Below are 11,311 nucleotides of genomic sequence, written 5' to 3'. Positions count from 1 at the left end.
TACTAATATTATTTTTCATTTATAGAACAAAGGGCTAAAAGGCTCATCTGATTAAAAGTGAAATAGACAGAAAGCTGCAAATGCAGTACCGGATTTTTAAGCATTGTATCGCTCTTATCTTGAAGGTCCCTTAATTGAATTGGTTTGGAATTACTACAGTGGGTAGCTGGTTCCACATAGTGTTGGTGCGCGGCAAAATCTGCCTTACAAAACGCTCAGTTGTGGAACGACGGACGTCGAGGTGATACGGATGAACTGATTGGCGACTGATAGTGAAACTCAGCTGCTATTTATCTACAACAATAGCATACCAGTGACCCCAGAGCTGGCACTTTCTTGGCTCAACGAATAAGTATCAAAATACAGCGAGGAAATGCTGCCAGCGTCAAAGGCCTACTAATTATTTCTATTATTACTTTGTAGGTTAAGAAAATTGTAAATACTGTATACTTGATTGTAAATAAAAGAAGTTACATAAATATAAATAAATTAATATATAACACAAAAAAAACAATAGCATATACAATAGGTTATATTGTTAACCTTAAAGCCTTAAGCGCTAACCCTAGTAAGGAAAATACTAACATAAAATAAAACAAAAACACCAATAAATAATTTATTATAATCTAGCAGTTTCCCTATTATTTTTAAACCACGTGACTGTCTCCTGAATGGCTTGCTCAAATGGCGTAAAGCTGAATTCTTGATACAATGACCTCAATTTCCTATTAGACGCAGTCTTTTTAAACTGCCCATCCGCTTTGCTAGTATCATATATAATTTCACCGGTAAAACCGTGAGCTTTCTTAATAGCTTCGGCTGCTTTGCTAATAGAAACTTCGTCTTCTTCATCCACTGAAATGAGAAACTGTGTAAGATTTAAGGTCTATATTTTAGACAGCTGTCAAACATGTCAAACTTCATACAGAATAAACGGTTTGACAGCTCATTGAACTAGGTTTAACGAATAACGTTCTAAAATACGTGTCCCGTGTCAAAATTCATCTCTTTCATTCATTTTGGTATTCAGAAACACCCAAGTCCAAACTTGGGCTTAGTCTGCCAAGTGATCACCAAGCAAAACTGGCGCCACCAAACGAACAATCGTGTAATTAAATACAGATAATGAATAATATATTTGTAACGCATAACACAAATAAAACATTAAATAAAATTATGAATATGTTTAAAATTAAGATTTCGCATATCTATGGTACTTTTAAACAAGAAATTATTTTCTCCTTACAATTTAACTCTTTCAAAATGTTTCTTGCAGTTTTAGATTTAATTAATATGTATAACAATTTTATTGTAATGCATTATTGCATTTTTATATGGCTTCACACTCTTCACAGATTAGTAAAAATTGTTTTCTGTAATACCAAAAACAATAGAAACCATGTGCGTTTTCCAATTACAGAGCATAATGCGACTCAATGCCGCATAATGCTGAAGCTTAATTGGAACGTGAATTAGTTTTCAAATGCATCAGAAGATTGCGCTAAGTCCGTGTTGAAAAAAAAAATTTTCTGAATAGAGTTAGCAACCTCATTAATGTATAAATAATGTGGTTAACAATAATAATTGGTTGAAAACTTTTTACACTTATTTTAATAATCAAATTATTTCATTAACATTTTTTTACTGAAATAAGAGAAAACCTTTAAAGAATATAAGGTAACAAGCTAAATTAACAGTGAAATATAATATAGTTTCATGTAAGAAGTTACATCATTTACGTTTTGAGTAATTTTTTTTAAATGATTTCAAAAAAAATTATATACTTTTTCAAAACCATTGCAATGTTTAAAAAAGTATAATCCTGTAAAATAAATTTGTTTACAGATCCGAATTTTAAAATAAAATTGTACTCATATTTTAAATGTGGAATATAAAAAAAGTAACTATTTATACCTTCATCCATACTTATATTTTTTTTAGCAGTTTGAAATAACTTTAATTATTTTCAAAATCTACGACGAAACGAAAGCCTTACAAATTTTTCAACAATAAATAAAATTTACTAACGAAAATTTCGATAAATGCCAACTTAATGAAAAACACTGGTCAATTTTCTGTCACTGTGTTGGTATTTATTGCGAGAAGCACGCGAGAGCATTAGTTTTGAGAGTGCTCAATTGTGCGAAGCGTTGCTGTAGTTGGAACATTCAACGTTGAGCATTATGCCGCATAATGCGCTCTAGTGCTATAATTGGAAAACGCACCATACTTCACGATGTTTGACAAGAACTCCGTTTCATTTTTACCTGATAAAATGAGTGGTTCAATACTTTGGTAATGTCTCAAAGTCCACACAAACAACTTTGCGATATCCAATGAATAAATAAATTGACGTAATGGAGCCCCGCTTCCCCATACTGAGAATGTTTTGTCACCTGAAACCATAAAAATTGTTTATTTAGTAGGTACTGTTAACTCTTAACGCAGAGATCGTTCAATAGAGATTATATTTGCGCAATTAACACTCGTTCGTACGTTAAAAAAAACGTTTGTACGAGAGAGAACCGGCATGCTTTAGACCCAAAAAGTCGACGGCGTTTGTTTGGCACAGAAGGCTTATCACCCACTTTCCTATTAGCCGCATCCACACCGAACGATCCATAATGGATCGGCGATCCTGCGATCCGCGATCGCGATGTGTGGAGCGTGGATCGCACTAGGCCGATCCGACAGCAATCTTTCAGCGATCCTGACTGGCTGATCCAACACGCTCCAGAGGATCCATACTGAATCAGTTGAACTTTGTCTGGCTATGGAGTCACATGTGTAACGACGACGAAAAATAGCCGTAGCAGCAACAAGCTACATTTTACTTGTATATTTATGACAAAAATTACGACAACGAAAAAGACAGTATTGGGTTATCCATAACGGTGGATCACGCGATTCAAAATCACAACCGTCCACACCGCGCGCGGCAAGTGACTGAAGCCCCTTTGAGCGTGAACAAAAAACCGACAGCAAATGGATCGCACGCGGTTTGAAGCGCGCGACACGTCCGCACCGCCTGCACATTTGGATCGCGCTCATGCCGCGCGCGATCGGATAGCGATGGATTGTTCGGTGTGGACGCGGCTATAAAAAAAAAAAGATCATGAAACAGTATCTGAGGCCCAGTCCTAAAAGGTTGTAGCGCCACTGTTATATATTTTTACACTAAAGTATAGTGGAACCAAGACTGGATGAAAATAAGCACCAGGATTCGTAACAAACCGAGACCTTTTGTCTCACAAAATCTGAATGTGTGTCATATCTGTTAACACAGTATTTTTTATTTACCATACCATTAGTCATAGCATCGTCCATTCTTCGTATCAGCGCGGGTATAACATGACTTGATGTAAGCGAAAAATTGTCATTTGGACCAAATATATTACACGGAATCACTGATGTAAACATACAGCCATGCTGATCGTGGTAACCTCTGAAATTAAAAAAAATGTGTGTTGGCCTAGTAATTACAGTGTAAACTACGTGTAACATCCTTCGATTTAACGACAAATCCCCTAAAGCGTCGAAATCACTCGGCTTTCTTTGGTTCAGCTTGTCTTTCATACAGTGATACACTCTACATAGCATTACACCCACCCTCAATAATGACAACAATTAAATAGGTACTAAAAAGAACTTTTGAAGTTGCCGAAATTAGTTAAAACTGCAGAGCTGTGTACGTTGTTGTACGAGAAATAAACTCGACTGTCGGTACTCGTCATACGTACCGAACTTTTCAAGAAATCCGTTTTTGAAGTGAAACTTCTTTATCGGGGTTGGAAAAAAATTTAGTGTAACATTTTTCGGTTACGCGTCACATGTTTCGGTTACGTGTCACATTTGACCGTTACGCGCGTCTTTTTCTCGTCCCTACCACGGTTGATTTGAAGAGATTCTAAACTATTAATAACAAAAATTTATAATAACTATAAGAATGATACTAAAAATTATACATATTACAATTTATGAAATTCTGTAATAATCTTAGTGGTAATAAGGTAAAATGAAATAATTGTATTATTTGTATTAAAGTCTGTGATTTTAAAAGCCTTTTGTTAAACTTTATCTAATTTAACTTTATTTAACCAATTTCTGTAAAGTTAGTTGCATATAGATAATTTTTCGAAAAATAAGGTCATAAAGAAGTTTCACTTCTAACGTGTGTACACTAGTACACGCACATTTTTTTAATTTTTTTTACAAATTGCGCATGCTTGCATGTGCTTTATCACGAAGATGCCTCAATGACGCAAGATATGAATTAAAGAAGTAAAAAAATTCAACCTAAGTACTGGTACAGTACAAAAATAACAGACAACGCAATAGCGTTCAAATACGAATTGTTTTTATGTATTACTAAAGGTGCGCTTACACGGGCAACTAAAATTGCTCAATTCCAGTCAATACTCGTCAACTATGACGTCACGACTACATCAAGCAATTTACGGCAACGGCAACAAGCATCAATACTGCGCAATACAATCTTGAGCGATATGGCGCAACTTCATCAACTAGGCAATACTGTCCTACACGAACAATTCAGTATTCACTCGCAATAGACGACATTGTTCTTGCTGCGGCGGCTTGTAGCGCTTTTTTTATTATTAATCAAAAACAAAAAAAGAAAGAAAAGGAATATGCGTATCTGGGTGCGGTCGTTTTTGGCCGCAATTTTCATTGTGTAAAGAATTAGATGATATATTATTCAAATACTTTACTAGAATGTCACGAACAGACTTTGAATTACTTTTGAATAAAGTAATTAATTGTTTACAGAACAGGGTGCAAATGGTGGCTCACCATATGTAACATGGTACCCATGGACCCTTACACTGCCAAAAGGCACGCAAGTGCGTTGCCGGCATTGGCAAGCTCTTTTCTTGAAAGACCCTAAGTAGAATTGGTTCGGAAATACTTCAGTGGGCAGTTGGTTTGTGGTTATTTAACATAAGGGCCATACTTAGTGCGAAGTCTAGGCTCTGAATTCCGCTTAGAGTCAAAACTGTAAAACTTCCAGAATTAGCTTATCACCTATTTATCTATGAAGATTGATTAACCATAAAGATATGGAATTTAAAATGAACTGGTTAATGTTGTTATTTGTGCATTTTTATGTAACCTATGATAATGCCTTTTAAAGTAACAAAAGATAATATAAGTACCTGTTTAAAACATCAATCATCCTTTTAGCATAACTGTAGCCATAATTGGAGGTATGTGGTGGGCCATTATGTACCTAAGAACAATATTCAAAATTTATTTTATTTGAAAAATGTTTATACTATGTAGAGTTTCCTGGAAGAGATCACTTAAAGTGAATAAAGCCGGGTTGAATTGTTATGTGAAGCCGGTTTAAATTGTTATGTGTAAATGTTAGAACATGGGCCAAAACAGGCTAGATGGGAAACCCAGGAACCTCATGGTTAAACATTTAGCTTTAAATACTAAACAATAGAGTTTATGTTGTATTGTCAAATAAATTGATAAATATTATATAACTTATATTAAAACTCATAGCTGTGACATTTAATGTTTTATTTCTGGGTTCAAACCCCCATAGAACAATAATAGTTACAACTGAAGAAATGCATATTTATATATAAAGATACCAATAAGAATACATGTTGTACACATTATATTCCATATAAATACCATGAAGCAATGAAATTTGCTTACTCAACCAAAGAATTTTCACATAAAATATAATTTATTGTATGGTGCCTAATACTCACCATAGTTTCATCAATAGGATATGTGATTTTATCAGGAAATATACATGTGGACAGGCATGAAACCACTTTTTTAACTTTATATTTGAAGCTAGCATGAAGAACATTGTCGTTTATACTCATGTTATCTCTCTGAAAATTGAAGTTTTAATAGAATTATATAGTATGTACATTACATAATATAACTATAGCTATATATATAGCTGTTTTTTTTTTTTTTTTATAAAACAGGGGGCAAACGGGCAGGAGGCTCACCTGATGTTAAGTGATACCACCGCCCATGAACACTCTCAATGCCAGAGGGCTCGCGAGTGCGTTGCCGGCCTTTCAGGAATCGGTACGCTCTTTTCTTGAAGGACCCTAAGTCGAATTGGTGCGCGGCAAAAAAACTGCCTTGAAAAACGCTCAGTTGTGGAACGGCGGACGTCGAGGTGATACGGGTGGAATTTCGTATTCTATCTCGACGTCCGATGATGAAATTCAGCTGCAGGTATTAATCCGAACAACTCCTCTGAACACTCTCCATGGTAAATGCGGTAGAAGATGCAGAGAGACCCCACATCTCTACGCAACGCCAAAGGATCAAGCCGCTCGGAAAGGGATTGGTCATCGACGATTCGAACCGCTCTGCGTTGAATACGGTCAAGTGGAAGGAGCTGGTACTGGGGAGCCCCCGCCCAGAGGTGAGAGCAGTACTCCATGTGGGGCCGAATTTGCGCTTTATATAGTTGCATGCGGTGGCCCGGAGTCAAGTACCGTCTCGCCTTGCTGAGCACACCAAGCTTTTTGGAGGCTAATTTAGCCTTTCCCTCCAAGTGACCGCGAAACTGAACGTCGTTCGATATGTCAACGCCAAGTATTCCAATGCTGGCTGTGGCTTTAAGAAGAGTGTTTTCGAAAAGAGGAGTAGCGACAAAGGGTGTTTTTTTAGCGGAAAACGCGCAAACTTGTGTCTTCTTGGGGTTAAATTGGACTAGGTTTAGTCTGCCCCAGTCTGAGACTCCACGTAGAAGAGTTTCGACTTCAGACACAAGTTTGTTCCGGTACTCATCGACATCTGCCCGAGAAATACCTGCCCGGCCAGTGTAAAAAGTATCCCCAGTGCTGTCATCCGCATAGCAATGAATGTTGCTAAGTTGCAACATATCATTGATATGCAGAAGAAACAGGGTCGGGGATAGAACACAGCCTTGTGGGACCCCCGCGTTCACGGGTTTAAGGTCGGAGCATGCTCCGTCGATGACGACCTTGATGCTCCGATCGGCCAGAAAGCTGGAGATCCAATCGCATAATTTCTCGGGTAGCCCATAGGCTGGAAGCTTCGAGAGCAGTGCTCTGTGCCACACCCGATCGAAGGCTTTCGCTATGTCCAAACTAACCGCCAGCGCCTCCCCCTTGGACTCAATTGCCTCTGCCCATCTATGTGTAAGGTATACAAGAAGGTCACCAGCCGAACGACCACGACGAAAGCCGTACTGATAATCGCTAATCAGCTGGTGGCCCTCTAGATACCTTAAGAGCTGGCAGTTAACAATGGATTCCATTATTTTGGAGAACAAGGAGGTTATGGCTATTGGGCGATAGTTGGACGGATCAGAGCGATCGCCTTTTTTAGGGATCGGATGTATCGAAGCGGTTTTCCAGCACTTCGGGACAGTGCCAAGCGAGTACAGGTACCGGAAAAGGCGCGTTAAGACCGGAGCCAACTCAGGAGCACAAGTACGCAGCACAATTGGGGGGATACCATCCGGCCCGCTCGACTTATGAATGTCCAAGGAAGATAGTGCTCTGCGGACAGCACGTTGCCGGAATGTGATTTCCGGCATCGATGAATTACACCGCGAAATGGTCGGTGGTGATCTTCCTCGGTCATCCAAAGTCGAGTTGGACGCGAAGAGACAGCCTAAAAGGTCGGCCTTCTCCTTCGCAGTGTGGGCCAGCGAGTCATCCTCCCTGTGCAGTGGTGGAATAGCGGGCTGACAAAAATTCCCTTGGACAGCTTTGGCGAGAGACCAGAAGGCTCGAGTCCCTGAAGGGAGTTGGGCCAATCTCTCGCCAAATCTGGCAATGTGCTCTGACTTTGCCTTAGTGATTTCCCGTTTGAAGGACCTGGAGGCTGAGTTATATGCTTTTTTAAGTTCGCTGGTATTGGCATCACAAGATTTCGCCGCTTCCGCCCATGCCTTAAAGCATTCTCGCTTTCGACACGAGGCCGCCTTGCAAGAACGTTTAAACCAGGGCTGAGACTTGCCACCGATCGGCACCGCAGAAAATGGAATAAAGAGTTCCATGCCCTGCAGAACCACTTCGGCGACAGAGGCAGCGACGGAATCTGGAGCTTCCGACGAAAAGCACATAGGCCCCCAAGGGTAGGACGCAAAGAAAGACCGCATCCCGTCCCAATCTGCTGACTTGTAGTGCCAAATACGGCGACAACCCAAAAAGCGGGGCCGTGAAGGGCGCGTAGAAGGCACAATACTCCGGACCACACAATGATCTGATGAACCCAATGGCGGGTCAACAGAGACTTGATAGTTCTCCGGATGTGAAGTCAGCAGAAGATCCAACAAAGAGGGTTTATGACCATCCACATCTGGTATTCGCGTAATCGCAGGGACCATTTGTGTCAGGTCGTAGGCTAAAGCAAAGTCGTGAAAGGATCTTCCCGCGTGATCGGTGGTATCAGAGCCAAGCCAATCGGCATGGTGGGCGTTAAAATCGCCAAGTATCACGATTTCAGCGGTAGGAACCCTTTCGAGCAGGGAATCTGTAGCCATTTGAATGTGCTCGATGAGTCGGTTAGTTTCGTCATTTCCGCTATGGGACCTATACAGGCACGCATAGAATCGCGGATGGTCATCGCAGTCTATGCGCAGCCAGAGGTTAGATAGGTCCCTTCCTTCAAGCGTCCCGAGGCGACGAGAACAGATATCCTCCCTGACGTACACGCAAACTCCCGCCCGCGGCACAAATGAATGTTCCAATTTGTACCCCGGGTAGGAGAGGTAAGAAGTATCAGCCGGGGAGGATATCTGAGTCTCAGTAAGGAAGAATAAGGCCGGCTTCGCAGTTTCTAAGTAAAAGTGAACCGCGTTTAGGTTAGTTTTTAGCCCCCTAACATTTGTAAAGTCCACCGTGAGCGTGGAAGGGGTTGCCTTAGGTAAATACTTCCGTTTGCCCCGAGATCGAAACCTATTAATGCATAAGTTTTTAGAGCAGTTTTTGCCCCCCCCAGAATACGAAGGGCAGCCTGTGCATCCACCATCGAATACCAATTGTTCCGATGATGGACGCCCAGAAGGGGATTCTCCACAGCGTAAACGTGTGGTACCCCCTTGGGGTAATCTCTGTTTGAACTGCATCTTCATACTTATGGGGGGGGGGGGATTGATGGGCTCCGGGAGTCTCACTCACCGCACGAAACGCGAGTACAATAAGATGAACTTATTGCATCACTTCACGCCAGTTTTCTGTGAGACAGTGGTACTGCCCCGGTCGTGCCTGCCCATTTGGCTGAAGCCCTAAAGCAGCAGCATGGCACTCCCACAAAAACAGTATTATGACTTTGTAAAAGTTTATATAGAGTATAGGAATATAATATTATCTTAGATTACATATTTAAATAAATTATCTTTCATGGATATACAGAAAATTACTTAATTTACATTATGGCTCTAGCTTACCACAACTGCTGTAAAGCTCTTGTGTTATAAAAAAATTTAAGTCTAGTTCTTTAAATAAATTTTATCTAAGTGGAATATTAATTTTTAAGTTATGGTTGGCAATCTGTGTTGGTAGATAATTCATGCAACAACATCACCATGTTTTTATACATGTAAAGCATCTAAAAGTATAGATCTCAAACTTACAAAAAAATCCAGATTGTGAGCCATATTGTGAAATAGACCTCCAACCATTGCAGCTAAATGGATTACATGTGTAGGTTTTTCTTTTTCAAAGAAAGCATCTGTTTCATCTTTCTTTCTGTAAACAGTTATTACTTCAATAAATCAGGTTATCATTTATTCGAGTTATTGTATTATTTTATGTGTTGACATTAAATATTATTTAACAAATTTAATAAAAAAGGATGGTGGAAAAGGAATGTTTTCTATTGACAAGACTAATTTTTTTGACATGACGTGTACATAGAATACTGTAATATATGGACCTTTTTTGAAAAACTTTTTTAATTAATTCAAGAGAGTGTAACTAATATAAAAGTTTTTTCGGTTAAATAAGTTGAAAATAATACCAAAGAGGTAGGAGATTACATTAAAAACTCACCTAAGATCAATGTTACTTGAGCCACAGAAAATCCATGTTTCATTTTGAACTTCCTGAGATCCCAGTTTTCTTTCTTCTTCCACTATAGTTTTTATAGCCTGTCCTACTAAACCAGTTCCTCCCGTGACCAATATAATCTTTTCTTTTCTTGACCCCATATTCTGACAAATTCACAAAAATAAGTAGATCTATTTAGATAAATCTGGGACATCGATATTTGTTTGTAAGACTCCTCTAGCACTACTTATGTACCTATTATCCATTAATTTGATAAATCTACTTTGACTGAATGTATGAGCATAAAACGTTACAATTCTTATCAATATAATTAAAGTAACTTACAATGTAGGATTCGCTATCGTGTTGGCAATAGTTTACTTACTATTAATTTAATATGATAAAATAATAAACAAAATAATTTATAAATTTTAACGTTTAAGAAAGATTATTTTCATATAGAATGAAATAAAAACGAATTATTATTATATTTTATTTTCATGAAAAGAAAACGAAAACAGAATAATATTGAACGAAGAATTATTGTTTAGAAGATGTGTGGCATATGTCCATTTGTCAAACATAGTTATGTTGTCAAATATACAAAATATTAGTTAAGGATATTATGAAACTTATGAAAATAATTAAAAAAAAATAAGTATGTACATTGTACGTTCTTCTGTGTAGCGTTCGTTATATTCTCGAACACATGATATATTATGTAATTCTAATAAGAATAAAGAAAAATGATTAAAAAAGGGTAAAATCCCTATGGTTTACTAACCTCTATATAGAAAACCCCATACCACAGGCTCGATTTTGTAGAACGAACATTTGAAAACACACGATGGCAACTTTTTTGTCATTTACAAATTGACATTTTATTTTGGTTAAGGTAGGCGAAGATAGGGTGTTTCGACTATAGCTAAAAATTGATAAAATTAAGCTTTAATCAGCTTATTCCAAGGCTTAAAATGTAAACATTGAGAAATCAGTCAATCCTGCAAGAATAAGAAGAAGATGGTAATAATAATAAGCTTTAAATACATCTATGAGACTTAGGGTAACATTCAGAAACGAGAATTAGCGCTAAGTCTGACTTCCATACGTCAAAACTGTATTGGATTTTGATGAGAGGTAAACGTAACTCCAGAAAACAAATATTTTTTGTTGACATTTTTTATAATTTTCATTCGTTGGTTGTTAATTTTTTATTTTTTTTATGTTAAAATTTTCACGTCTATTTAAAAATACAATTTGTTCGTTCGAAACTATTTGTACACTCG

The 11,311-nt window shown here is 38.1% G+C and overlaps 1 protein-coding gene across 5 annotated transcripts; it reads right to left on the bottom strand.

The window, feature by feature from the left end:
* Positions 1-603: 603 nt before the first annotated feature.
* Positions 604-10,882, bottom strand: LOC125058008 (GDP-L-fucose synthase). 5 transcript variants are annotated; one of them, XM_047661999.1, is made up of 8 exons: positions 10,810-10,882; positions 10,029-10,189; positions 9,611-9,725; positions 5,745-5,873; positions 5,175-5,248; positions 3,306-3,445; positions 2,268-2,402; positions 604-855 (listed from the first exon to the last, which is right to left on the bottom strand). In XM_047661999.1, exons 2-8 carry the CDS (start codon positions 10,184-10,186, stop codon positions 620-622), a joined length of 987 nt encoding a protein of 328 aa, XP_047517955.1. In that variant the 5' UTR covers positions 10,187-10,189; positions 10,810-10,882; the 3' UTR covers positions 604-619. The 5 variants fall into 5 exon arrangements, with proteins under 5 accessions (XP_047517955.1, XP_047517957.1, XP_047517954.1 ...); XM_047662001.1 differs by lacking the exon at positions 10,810-10,882 and adding an exon at positions 10,692-10,792; XM_047661998.1 differs by lacking the exon at positions 10,810-10,882 and adding an exon at positions 10,371-10,579.
* Between the last annotated feature and the right edge of the window lie 429 nt (positions 10,883-11,311).

Source organism: Pieris napi, chromosome 17 (assembly GCF_905475465.1).
Source record: "Pieris napi chromosome 17, ilPieNapi1.2, whole genome shotgun sequence".
Classification (NCBI taxonomy): domain Eukaryota; kingdom Metazoa; phylum Arthropoda; class Insecta; order Lepidoptera; family Pieridae; genus Pieris; species Pieris napi.
This window is presented reverse-complemented; position numbering and strand designations above follow the sequence as displayed.